This window comes from Ursus arctos, unplaced genomic scaffold (assembly GCF_023065955.2).
Source record: "Ursus arctos isolate Adak ecotype North America unplaced genomic scaffold, UrsArc2.0 scaffold_1, whole genome shotgun sequence".
In the NCBI taxonomy this organism is placed as follows: Eukaryota; Metazoa; Chordata; class Mammalia; order Carnivora; family Ursidae; genus Ursus; species Ursus arctos.
Window position 1 is genome coordinate 50,964,136 of NW_026622763.1, and position 13,412 is coordinate 50,977,547.

General features: G+C 39.8%; 2 protein-coding genes across 7 annotated transcripts in view; one reads left to right on the plus strand and one right to left on the minus strand.

The window, feature by feature from the left end:
• Nucleotides 1–5,815, minus strand: part of METTL8 (methyltransferase 8, tRNA N3-cytidine) — an 83,040-nt gene extending 77,225 nt beyond the window's left edge. Inside the window, exons 1-3 of one of the 5 annotated variants that reach the window (XM_057318530.1) lie at nucleotides 5,599–5,669; nucleotides 2,546–2,664; nucleotides 1,752–1,819 (exon numbers count right to left, since the gene is read on the minus strand). The gene's annotated coding sequence lies outside the window, so the exon portion shown is untranslated. Of the gene's footprint in view, nucleotides 1–1,751; nucleotides 1,820–2,545; nucleotides 2,759–5,598 lie in introns of those variants that run through there. The other 4 variants (XM_026492575.4, XM_057318544.1, XM_026492573.4 and 1 more) reach the window with 4 other exon arrangements.
• A 95-nt stretch (nucleotides 5,816–5,910) lies between these two features.
• DCAF17 (DDB1 and CUL4 associated factor 17) overlaps nucleotides 5,911–13,412 on the plus strand; it is a 42,477-nt gene continuing 34,975 nt past the window's right edge. Inside the window, exons 1-2 of one of the 2 annotated variants that reach the window (XM_026492572.4) lie at nucleotides 5,911–6,408; nucleotides 6,816–6,919. In XM_026492572.4, the coding sequence (XP_026348357.1) occupies nucleotides 6,283–6,408; nucleotides 6,816–6,919 (230 nt within the window). In that variant the 5' untranslated portion in view covers nucleotides 5,911–6,282. The remainder of the gene's footprint in view (nucleotides 6,409–6,815; nucleotides 6,920–13,412) is intronic. The other variant, XM_044381486.3, reaches the window with a different exon arrangement.

Here is a 13,412-nt window from a genome sequence, read left to right on the forward strand (position 1 = left end):
CCAATCAAAATTCCAATAAGGTTTTTTGGGGAACTGAAGCTGATTTAAAAAGGTATATGAAAATGCAAATGGCAAAAAAGAAATAAAATACTCCTGAGAAAAAGGAATAAGGTAGAGGAGTGGCCCTACCAGCTCTCAAGCCTTACTACAAACGCGGTCAGGTATTAGCCCAGGAATAGAAATAGAACAAGAGAACAGAAAACAGAGCCTAGAAACAGATCTAATTATGAATGTAAACTTGATATACAACAGCATTAGCACTGCAGATCTATGAAGAAATGAGGGCCCTTCAAAAAGTGGTTCTTGGACAAAGTGAGTATTTATGTAGGAAAAAAAAAACTAGGGATAATAAATGGGTGTTTGTTTAAGCTGCTAAATTTGTGGTAATTTGTTACACAGCAATACAAATATACTCTTTAACATGTATAAGGATGTCTATAGCAATACCTTTCTAGGAATAAAAAAACTTGAAAGAAACAAAAGCCCAGCCAATAGAAAATGGATAAATTATAGTAAATTCAAACAACAAAATACTATATAGCAGTAAAAATAAATGAAATGAACTATAGGTACTTTGTCAAGTGTTGAAGAAACAATGAAGAAAAAATAGGCAAGTTGTAGAAGAGTACATATCTATAGTATGATTCAATTTATATGATGTTTGATAACACTCAAAACTTAACAATTTTTTTTATCTTTTAAAAAATATTTTATTTATTTATTTGAGAGAGAGTGAGAGAGCACAAGCGACGGGAGGGGCAGAGGGAGAAGGAGGAGCAGACTCCCTGCTGAGCAGGGAGACTGATGTGGGACTAGTTCCTAGGAACCTGGGATCATGACTTGAGCTGAAGGCAGACGCTTAACCGACAGAGCCACCCAGGCGCCCAACAATATTTTATTTTAAAGAGGAAAGAGGGATCTGGGAACTAGGAGAGGCACAAAGGAGATGTCAAAGTTGTAGCTAATGTTCTGGGTCTTTCTTATAAGTTGATGATAAATATATGGGTATTCATTTTATAATTATTATTTATAAATTATGCTATGTTATCAATACATGTTTTTTAAATAATAAAATAATTTTAAAATAAGAATAGTTTACAAACTTTACTATCAACCTTTAAATCTAAATCTTTCTGGATTTTATATATGCATGAATGTACTTCATGTTCAAACAAATATGAAAATATACAGAGGAAAGGAAACATAAGAACCAAACTTGTGGTCAAAAGCCTCAATAATTTAAAAATAAATTTCCAAAAGTGATTCTCATCTAAACTATACCAATTACCTGTTAAATAGTCTACTTCACTCTTGTTCTTAAAGGGAATGTCCTCTCACTAGTGATTTCTCCGTCAAATTACCACGGTCCAACATGCTCTGACTCCTGAACCTCTGGGACCTGAGTTTATTTCCCTCTTCCCACATGTCCTAACCACAGAACAGATCCTAACATTTCTTAGCATTAATGTCTAAAAAGCTGATGTGTACATTTAATAAAATGCAGGTATTGCTTCCTAGCCATCGCATCATAAGTAGTTCCCTGCTTTCCATTTGTTCTGGGGAGTTTAGGGATGCTTATTTGTGGTTCTGCCTAACATGATTTCACTTGAATCTTTTCTTTTCTTCATTGTTAATATCCACTACATTAGAAGTCTTATCAACTCTACTTCCAAAATACATCCTGAATCTGTTCATTTCTTTCCATTTCTCCTGCTACCACCCATTCCAGTCCAAACACTATCATCGCTTACCTGGACTAAATGAACAGCCACCTGTCTCCTTGCTTCCATTCTTGTCTCCCCACAGTACATTCTCCACACTATAGGCATAAAGATTTTATTATAACACATATGAGATCATGTCACTCTTTTTCTTCAAATCCTCCTTTGGCTTCCTATTACAACAGAATAAAATCTAAAATTCCTTCCAGCCTACCTCTCCAAGTTCATTTCCCTCATGCACACTAAAGAGCCACACTGGCCTGACAGTTTTAGAAAAAAACAAGGCTATTATTGCCTTGCAGACCTTGCATTCAAGCATTTTTCTGCCTGGACTACTCTAACCTCAGTTCTTTGCAGATTGACTCATCCTCATCATTCAGGGCTTAGCTCAAAAGTCCAAACACCAAAAAAAAAAAAAAAAAAAAAAGTCCAATTTCCAAGAGGCCTTCTCTGACCACTCTGACAAAAGCAGGGCTTCCAACCACACTCTATCAAGCACACCACCCTGTTTTATTTTCTTTACAGCCCTTATCACTACCTGAAATCTTATTTTAAAAATCTATTTATTTATTGTCTCTCTCCCTCCACATATAGGGATCTTGTCAATCCCATTCACTGCTATACCCTATGCCAAAATAGTTCCCAGCATAATGTACATGTATATAATCACGTGCTGACTGAATGACCTCTTGTGGTTTTGGTTCAAATTTGTCTCTGAACAAGTGTTCAAGTTTAATAACCTGAATGCTTTATTTGGTTATACTATGCTTCTTTAAACAAAGTATATGAACAAAAAGCATTTTTATTAACTTCTAAATTCATACCTCTTCTTCTCTGTCTTTAAAATATCAGGGTAGGGGCGCCTGGCTGGCTCAGCCGGTAGAGCGTATGACTCTTGATCTTGGGGTCATGAGTTCGAGCCCCACGTTGCAAGTAGAGATTACTTGAAAAAATAAATTTAAAAATATATTTTAAAAAAATATCATGGTAAAGATGGTTAAGTATTCTGTAAACACATCGGCACAGACTGAAAAAGAAAAAAACAAAAAAACAATGTTTGTTTTATGGCCCAAATTGAGAAGTTATTTTCAAATCCTAAGCTAGGGATATCTGTGCATGCCACTGACCTTCAACAAATGGAAAAAAATATCTACTTTATAGGTAGAACTGCTGGGGATTTAAGTTTTTAAAAAGTTATTTCCTCTTATGAACATTGTAGCTTCCTACTGATTTAAAAATAGAGACTAAATCTGCATGTATGTTAAAGGTCTTAGTTGTCAATAATAGATTCCATACATTGTCCTTAGACTAGCCCATTTATTCAACACACATATGTGTCCTTAGTATACTGCCTAAAATGTGGTCAGTGCATATGTATGTTGAATGAATAAATGGACTACTCTAAAAACAATATGTTGGGGGGCACCTGGCCAGCTCAGTCGGTAGAACATGCAATTCTTGATTGGGGTTGTGAATTAAGTCCCACGTTGGGAATAGAGCCTACTTAAAAAAAAAGAAAAAAAGAGGGGCGCCTGGGTGGCTCAGTTATTAAGTGTCTGCCTTCGGCTCAGGGTGTGATCCCAGAGTCCCGGGATTGAGCCCTACATCAGGCTCCTCCGCTGGGAGCCTGCTTCTTCCTCTCCCACTCCCCCTGCCTGCGTTCCCTCTCTCGCTGTCTGTCTCTCTGTCAAATAAATAAATAAAATCTTTTTTTAAAAAAAAGAATAAAAACAATATTTTGGGAAGACAAACAACAATTCTAATATAGTGCTGCAACCAATGTATGCAGAGTAACATGTTAGAAGAGGCAAGACTGTAACTAAAGTGAAGGGGTCAGGAAAAGTGTCTGAGTGGAGCTGTGATACCTGGGATGAGTCGTGAGGTAAACAGGTAAGAGAAAGAAAGGAAGAGAGCTCCAAAGAAAATATGAGATGCAAAGATACATTGGCTTGAGCAAGTGAGCAACACGTCAGAACTGCAATAGCAAATGTTAAGGATGGACAAAGAAATAAGGCTGAAAGTGTGGGCAAGATGCAGATAACAGTGCCTTGTATACTACATTAAGGGATTCAGATTTTGTCTTATAAGGCACCTACACAGACCCCTAGGGATTTGTAGATGTAGCCCCAAGGCTATGTTTCTCTTAGAGAAACCTTTTATTTTCAACTTGATACAAATAAAAGACAAAAATATTTTTTAAAAAGGATAATCTGGACAATGTGAATGGCCACCTTTTAATTGATTACTGTCATAAGATTTCAGTTCACATGTTTGTGTTTAGCTGTGCGCTGGCAAACAACTGGTACCATTTGTCATTGGCACAGGTTAATGAGAAAGAAATGGGAACTACTTTATGTAAATGATGGTGTTTGACAAGTGAAGGTCAAATGAAATCATGATACATTGAACAAAGGAAAGCTTTGCAGTGGTTTAAATAAAGAAAAGAGGTGAAGGCATAATCTCAACACAAGTACAAAATGGACAGGGCTTTTGTAAGGAAATTATACTACAGAGGACAGTGAACATTTGCTTTTGGAACATATTAGGTCCAGCAAAAACAGTCTCATTGGTAACAAAGAATAAGTATTCGTTTGAATTTGTTTTATAATTCTGCTTCATTTAACTTATAACTGGGAGTTATAGTTGTGTAAGATATACAACATAAGGAGTTTATATATAGTTTTATATTTGCATATATTTAACATACTGAAACTATTTTAAGTTAACAATAGAGAATCCTGGGTATCTACTCAGGCTTGAGAAATTTTGTTCTGGGGATTGGGAGCCACTGAAAGATTTTAATAAGGAAACGACAAATTTGTGCTTTAGAAAAATCACTCTGGCAGCAGTATGGAGGGTTGGAATTGAAAGTACTGAAGCAAGGCAGGAAGGAGGCTACCTAATATAATAATGTGATAAAACGGTGAGGCCCTAAATTACTTAGGTGATAAAAAAGGTGACGGATAGGAGTTAGAATCAAAAGGACTTGGCTGTGGATGAGGAAAGGAGGGTATCCAGGAGGACTGCCCTCTGTGTGAGTTGGTGGTGAGATAAAGACCACAGGAAGACAAACAAGTGAGGGTGAAGGAGAATGAGAAAAGAGAGATGATGAATTTAAGTCAGCAATGATTTGAATTTCATTTCATCCAAAGAAAATCCAGTTCTCTTTTCTGGGTCCCAGTTTTCTCAGTGACAGCTGCATTCATGAATTAACAAATTAACTATTATAGCGCGCTCTAAAAATACACATAGCACTCCACAGTATGCTGTAAATAAGTCATGAAAAATCAGCAAAACCCCAGGCCCTGAAGGAAATTCAGCAGGGTTAAAAAGAGATGTGACAAATGTCTACTAAACACTTGAATTGTGACCCAACGCGCTCTCCCAGTACTGTACTCTGCTCTGTCAGTCAGAGGCGATCACTCCCTTGCCCACGTAGGAACAAGAGGTAGCATGCCAAGCCCACGTGGGAGATGGAAAGACACCACCCTCAAGGGACGTGCAAAGCAACGGGGCACACCTAGTGCATGATTACTGAAAATAACGTAGGGGTAGTTGACCAAGTTACCTTTTACTTAGAGGAATCAACGTGTAATATCTTAGTCCGATAAAAATGTAAACATTTCACATTTTATTACCAAAAGAAGAAAAAGGTGAGAGGAAGGAAAATAAAGCCGTTATCGTGAAACAAGCCTGTCTCCGCAGGCCACAGAAGGGCGAGCTCTGGAAAAGAGTAATTCAACCCTAGTTTGGTGGGAATGCCAGCATCTTCCACCACTAACTCATAATACAATAGCATAATGTTTACAGACCCCAAATGTTTAACCGTCAACCACAACGTCCAACGTGCGACTGAGGGGAAAGCCGCGGGGCGTACCTTTAGCACGGACTCTGCTTTTGGGGGGGGGGGGGGTCGCACTCGACACAGCGCCCCTCTCGGCACCCGGCCAGGGCCTCCCAGAACGAAAGTCGGGGAATGAGGGCACCGGGGCGGCACGGTTCGCACAGTAAACCGACACCAGGAGGCGGTAGCACAGTGCCCCCGAGGCTCGGCCCCGCGCCGCGTGCAAAGCAGGAAACGGGTGTCTGTCGCACAGCGCAGCCTCCGCCGGACCGGGCCGGGCGGGGCCACGGCTGGTTGGAGGCGGGGCCGGCGCAAGAGCTCTCTTCCCGCTGCCTGATGGGAATTGTAGTTCTGGGAACTAGCTAGGCTCCCTCAAAGGGCTCTGGGAACTACACTTCCCGTTGAGGGAACGGCGCCCCAGGCCGCGCGTTACGGGGGCGTCACACTGCCTGCAACCAGGGTCCAGAGCTGTAGAGTGTTTGAGGGGCAGGCTGGAAGGGGGTGTCTTTTCCTCCACTCTGCGCTCAGGCGGTGCCGATTCCGCCTTATCTCGCCCCACTGCCTTGCGCTCCTTGCCCGGCTCCCCGTGTCAGCTTTTCCTGGGCCCGTCAAGGAATTGGGGCCTGGAGGTTCGGAGGTAACGGCCGCTGCCTGGCGCGGGAGCGAGGGGCGCTCCCGTCTTCAGCCCAGCCAATCCCGCACCCGGCCCTTGCCTCCATGGGCCCAACTCAGAAACCCAACGTGTGCCGCCAGCTGAGTCGCCGGGCGCTGGGCTTCTTCTCGCGGGATGCAGGCGTGGTGCAGAGGACGAACCTGGGCATCCTGAGGGCGTTGGTGTGCCAGGTGACGCCGGCGGCTGGGAATGGGGCCAAGGGCAGCGGGGCGACTAGTGGCCAAGACTCCTGCCGGGGTGCAGTTTTTACGCGTTAGAGCCCCTTTTTAAGAAGATCACATGTGACGAGCAGGGGAATCCAGGCACTGAACCTGGGGAATTAGTAAATAGCTATTAATAGAACAGCCAGATGCTTTTAGTTTTAAGCTTCTTAGGTTCTTCCTGAGTACGAGCTTCCTAAAATTTGGTCATCTCGCTTAACACGTGGGGGCAGAGTGAGGAAGATAGGAATGTAATGTTTTAAATAACGTGCGTGAGATTACTTTGAAAACTGTAGATTTAACTATCCCACCTAAAATTGGTGCATGGTAGAAATTTAAGAGTTATTCCCTAAACCAAAATTCCTTGTGTCTTTCAGGAAAGTACTAAATTTAAGAATGTGTGGACAACTCATTCCAAGTCACCTATAGCCTATGAGAGAGGAAGAATATATTTTGACAATTATCGGTGCTGTGTCAGCAGGTATCTTTTTGATGAACATTTTTGGTGTAATTCACCTCACTGTTAATCTTAACTAATTTTTATAGAACCACATGCTATATCAGCACTTAATGAAATAAGAAGAATGAAAAAATGAGCCCAAAATAAGAATAGATGGTAAAATGGGTTGTAATTTAATAATCTTGTTAAATCCAAAGTTAGAGGTTTCATCTTTGCAAATATCAATTTAAAATGAATTTACTTTAGAGTGCAGGCAAAATAATGGGTTGCTCAGGGTATGGTATAGTGTTTTATTGTACTTAGAAGATATCAGAGTCAAGGGAGCCAGGTATCTAATATTTAGATGCTGCTTTAGAGAAGAATTTCTTTGTGTTTTTTTTTTTAAGATTTTTATTTATTTATTTGAGAGAGGGACACAGAGATAGCGAGAGAGAGCACGAGCTGGGAGGAGAGGGAGAAACAGGCTCCCCGTGAGCAGGGAACCCTATGTGATGCTGGATGCTCAATCCCATGACCCTGGGATCATGACCTGAGCCACCCAGGCACCTTTCAAGAGTTTCTATGTTTTGTTTTGGAAGTATTTGCCTTTTTTTTGGTTTAAGAGAAAATTTTCAAACTTGTTTCAGAGAGAATAGTATAGTGAACCTCCATCTACTCACTACCTAGATTCAAAAGGAATCCAGATTTTGCTGCATTTGCTTATCTATCCCATTGCCCCCTTTTCCTTGACCTTTTTACTAAGTATTCTAAAGCATATTCAAAACACCATGCCACACTTAAGTTTGCTTCTCTAAAATATATGGATTTTTTTCTTTCTCTTAATAGCTTTTATTAAGATATAATTCACATACTAAACAGTTCACCCATCTAAAGTATACAATTTAATGGTTTTTAGTTTATTGAAATTCATATTCAATGATAGGAATTTTGGTGAACCATTGTGGTTCATATAGGCAACCATCACTACAGTTAACATTTTCATCACCTCAAAAAGAAACCCTATTCCATTTAGTTATAGCCCCATCAACCTTAGCCATAAGCAACTGCTAGTATACTTTCTGTCTCTGTAGATGTAGTTTGGAACATTTCATATAAATTGAATCACATAGTATGTGGTCTCTTTTGTGATTGACTTCTTAGTAGATTAGCACTTTATTATAAAAGGATGTATATAATTCAAGAAGAGCCAGATAGAAGAGATTTGTTGGTATGTGGGAAGGGGTACAGAATATCCATGCTCTTTGAGCATACTACTGTCCCTAAATCTCTATGTGTTCACCAACCCAGAAGTTTCTCTCCTTTGGCAATATATACATTTAGTGCTATTCATTTCCTTCAAGCACTGGTTTTTGCTGCATCCCACAAATGTTGATATATTTTATTCATCTTCATTTTGTTAAAAATATTTAAAAATTTCTCTTGAGACTTCTTTGACCCATGTGTTAATTAGAAGTGTGTTGTTTAATTTCCAAACCTTCTGGGATTTTTCAGCTTTCTGTTATTGACTTCTAATTTATTTCCATTGTGGTGTGAAAGCATACTTTGTATTACTTCTACTCTTTTAAATTTGTAAAGGTGTGTTTTATGGCCCAGATTGTGGTCTCTCTTGGTGAATTTCATGTAAGCCTGAGAAGAATGCGTATTCTGCTATTATTGGATGAAGTATTCTCTAGATGTTAGTCAGATCCAGTTGATTGATAATACTGTTCAGTTCAACTATATTCTTACTGACTTTCTGCTTGCTAGACCCACCAGTTACTGACAGACATGTTGAAGTCTCCAACTATAATAGTAGATTTGTTTCTTCTTGTGTTCTATCAGTTTGTCTTACATGTTCTGACACTGTGTTGTTAGATGCATACACATTAAGGATTTTTATGTCTTCTTGGAGAAGTGACCCCTTTATCATTATGTAAGGCCACTGTTTATCCCTGATAATTTTTATTGTGGAAGTCAACTTTGTCTAAAATTAATATAGCTACTCCAGCTTTCCTTTAATTAGTATCTGCATGGTGTGTCTTTCTCTAGTCCTTTACTGTAATCTGCGTCTTTATATTTGAAATGGGTTTCTTGTAGACAACATGTGTTTAAGTCCTGTTTTGTTTTTTTTTTTAAAGATTTATTTATTTATTTATTTGACAGAGAGAGTGAGAGAGCCAGCAAGCACAAGCAGGGGGAGTGGCAGGCAGAGGGAGAGGGAGAAGCAGGCTCCCCCACTGAGCAGGGAGCCAGATATGGGGCTCAAACCCAGGACTCAGAGATCATGACCCGCCATGAAGGCAGATGCTTAACTGACTGAGCCACCCAGGAGCCCCTAAGTCCTGTTTTCTTATCCACTCTGACAGTCTTTGCCTTTTAATGGGTATATTTAGACCATTCACATTTAAAATGATTATTGATATAGTTGGTTTAATACACTTCCATATTTACAACTATTTTCTGTTCATTGCCTCTTGTTCTTTTTTTTGTCTTTCATTCTTTTTTTGTCTTCTCTGCTTTTAATTGAGCATTTTATATGATTCTACTTTCTACTTTAGCATATCAATTATACTTCTTTTTAAAAAGTTTTAATGGTTGCCTTAGAACTTGGAATACATATTTACAACTAATCTAAATCACCTTCAAGTAGCACTATACCTCTACGTGGGTAGTGTAGTTACCTTATAATAGAGTATTTCTAATTGCTCCCTCCTGCCTTTTATAACGTTGCTGCCATTCTTTTTACCCATAAGCTATATTCACTGAGTATCTTATTGCTGTTATTATTATGAACAAATTTTTATCTGTTAAATCAATTAAGAATAAGAAAAGTAAAGAATTTTATTTTACCTTTATTTATTCCTTTTATTTATTTATTTATTTTATTTGAGAGAGAGAGCGCGCTTGCGTGCACATGCACATGAGCAGGAGGAAGGGCAGAGGGAGAGGGAGAGAATCTCAAGCAGACTCCCTGCTGAGTATGGAGCTGGATTCAGGGCATCATCCCGAGATCATGACCTGAGCCACTTAACTTACTGAGCCACCTAACGTTCTTTCTTTTTTAAGGTAGATCTGAGTTTCTGACCTATATAATTTTTCTTCTCTTTGAAGAACTTTTTTGAACATTTCTTGTAAGGCATATCCACTGGCAGCACATTCCCTCAATTTTTGTTTGTCTGAGAAAACCTGATTTCTTTTTGACTTTTGAAGGATAACTTCTTAGGATACAAAATTCTAGATTGGTTGGGTGCAATATAATGATTTATAAGTAATATATATTTGGATGTGATGTGATGAGCACTGGGTGTTATATACAACTAATGAATCATTGAACATTATATCAAAAATTAATGATGTATATGTTGGCCAAGTGAATTTAAATTAAAAAAAAAAGAAATATATATTTGGTCATTCAGATGACCAAAAATATATTTCTCTGATATATTTGCTCTTCATCTACGGTTCCTGAAAATCTTTAGACCCATAAAGGTGAAGTAGGTGTCTTGTTATTAATGAAGCTAATTTTCAGACCCCACCCGAGTGTAAAGGCTTGTTGCCTGGAGGACCAGCCATGTGATTAGAGGGTTGGAATTTTTGGTCCCAACCCCTGACCTCCAGGCAACAGGGGAGCTGGAGGTTGAATCAACCAGTGGCCAATGACTTAGTCAATCACAACTATACAGTAAAGCCTCCATAAAACCTCAAGAGGACTGGGTTTGAAGAGCTCTGGGTTGGTGAACACTTGGAGATGCAGGGAGAGTAGCTTTCCTGGAGAGGGAATGGATGCTTCATGCCCTTTTCCCATACCTTTTCCTATGTATCTCTTCATCTAGGTGTTGATTTGTATTCTTTATCATATCTTTTAATAAACTGGTAAACATAAGTAAATGTTTACCTGAGTTCTAGGAGCCACTATCAAATTAAAAGAAACTAAGGAGAAGGTCATTGGAACCCCAATCTGTAGCCCATGGGTCAGAAACACAGGTAACAGCCTGGGGGCTTGGTGACTGGCATCTGAAGTGGGGGGCGGAGAGCAGTCTCATTGGACTGAATCCTTAACCTGTGGAATCCGATGCTATCTCCTAATAGATAGCATAGGAATTGCGTTGAATTCTTGGACACTCTGCTGGTGTCCGAGAATTGCTTGGTGTTGCGTGTGGGAGAACCCCCTCCCCCCATATTGGAATTGGGTACAGGAATCTTAAAAGACTGTAGGTGGGGATTGTTTCATCACCTTAAATATTTTACTTCACTCTCCACTTGCTTGCGTGTTTTCTGAAGAGAAGTCCAGTGTAATTCATATCCTGCTCTTCTTAGATAAGGTGTTTTTTCTTCTGACTTCTTTCAAGATGTTCTCTTTGTTTTTGATTTTCTATAGTTAGAATAATATATACCTAGGTATAGATTTTTTGGTATTTATCCCCTTTGGTGTTCTGTAAGCTTTTTGGATTTATGATTTGGTGCTTGTGATTAATTTTGGAAAATTCTCAGCCATTATTATTTCAAGTATTTCTTCTGTTCTCTTTTTCTTATCTTTTTAGTATTCCCATCATGTGTACATTACACCTTTCTAATTGTCCCTCAGTTCTAGGATATTGTGTTCTGCTTTTATCATTTTTTTTGTTCTAGTTTGGGACGTTTCTGTTGACATATCTTCAAGTTTACCAGTCTTTCCTTGGCTGTGTCCAGTCTACTGATGAGCCCATCAAAGACATTCTTATTTGTATGGAGTTTTGGTTTTTAGCGTTTCCTTTTGATTTTGTTTTTAGGTTTTTTTGTTTTGTTTTGTTTTTGTTTTTTAAAGATTTTGTTTATTTATTTGACAGAGAGAGAGCATAAGCAGGGGGAGCGGCAAGCAGAGGGAAAAGAAGCAGGCTCCCCATTGAGCAAGGAGGTTCTGATGTTTGCTTCCTCTCTTCAATCTTTGCATTTTAGCATCCCTTGTAATTTTTTTTTTTTAAAGATTTTATTTATTTATTTGACAGAGAGAGAGACAGACAGCGAGAGAGGGAACACAAGCAGGGGGAGTGGGAGAGGAAGAAGCAGGCTCATAGCGGAAGAGCCTGATGTGGGGCTCGATCCCATAACGCCGGGATCACGCCCTGAGCCGAAGGCAGATGCTTAACCGCTGTGCCACCCAGGCGCCCCCCTTGTAATTTTTTGTTGGAAGTTGTATGTGATGTAAAAGGAATTGTGGTAAATGGGTCTTTAGAGTGAGTTTTTATGTTTGTCTGGCTAGGGATTAGGCTGTGTTTGTTGTTTCCTGAAGCAGTAGGTGTCAAAGGCTAAAATTTCTTCCAGTGTCCTTGTTTTTATTTGCCTAGTACTGATTCCAGTGGCTTACTCCTGCTAAGCTGTGATTTTTGGTATTCACCTCTCTTTCTAGTTTTGGGGGCAGCAGTTTGCTCTGTGACCTTAATTCTCTGATGAAACTAAAAACAGTTGTTGATTGTGTTTGTTCAGCTTTTTTTCTTGTGAGGACAGGAGTGATGACTTCTAAGCTCTTTACATGTAGGATCAGAAACCAGAAGTTAGGGAAGATAGTTTGAGATTTGTCCTGAAGAGGGATCCTGCCAACAATCTTTTTCTGATTTGAGATTTGTTCTGAGGAGGGATCCTACCAACAATCTTTTTCTGATTCTCTCTGACAATTTAGCCAGCCTACAATTCAGCCTGTATGGCCAGTGAATCTATAAATTTCTTCCCATTTGCCTTTTACCACAAACTCCACTGATTTTGAGAGTGCTCTTAGGCTAGGACTTCTCCACACTCTGCTGCAAATGAAGTCAGTTGCTCTGGGAAGAGAATAGGGCTATCTGCTCTAAGGCCTGCTTCTTCCCCCCAGGCAAAATCTTTAAGCCCAGGCTTTAAAGTTGGTAGTGGTGGGGTGGGGGGGGGGAGTGTGGAATCAATGGCGTTCTTCTCTTTGAGTGACTCCCCTACTCTAAAAGCTGAACATTTGGAGTTGAGGCAAACATTTGCCTCAGCTTTTCTTGCCTTTCTTAACGTGGAACCACTGCTTTATGAGGTGGGCTAAGGGTAATCACAGCCTCTGTATTCTTAGGCATGTCACATCCAAGGTAGAGTTGGGGCTAGGTGGGAGAAGGAAGCCCCACTTTTTGACTGCACTCACCCAGGACTCAGCCCCAGCAACAAGCAGCTGGGAGCTACATGAGAAATGCTGTCATCCTGGTCCCCCATGAAGGTGGCCCTCTGGGAGCTGGGGGTAGAGGGAGTCCTTTGCTCTCAGCTATACCAGTCTGGAGTAGTTTTCATCTTGCTGAGCTAAGAAGAGTATGGAGGGACCACATCCTAGTTTGAACATCATATACTCTCTTTATGCTTACTGAACTCTAGTAGATGTTTTTGAATAAATGTCTCTTTGTTTGCTGTATGCCCCTAGGACCATTTCCAGAGACTTTAAATAGTTGTCCTTTTACAGTTTTCACCAGTGTTCCTGGAGAGGATGCCCATAAAGCTCCTCATGCAATCATGTTGGAAGTGGATATCTGGACATTTCTTTATATGATCATAA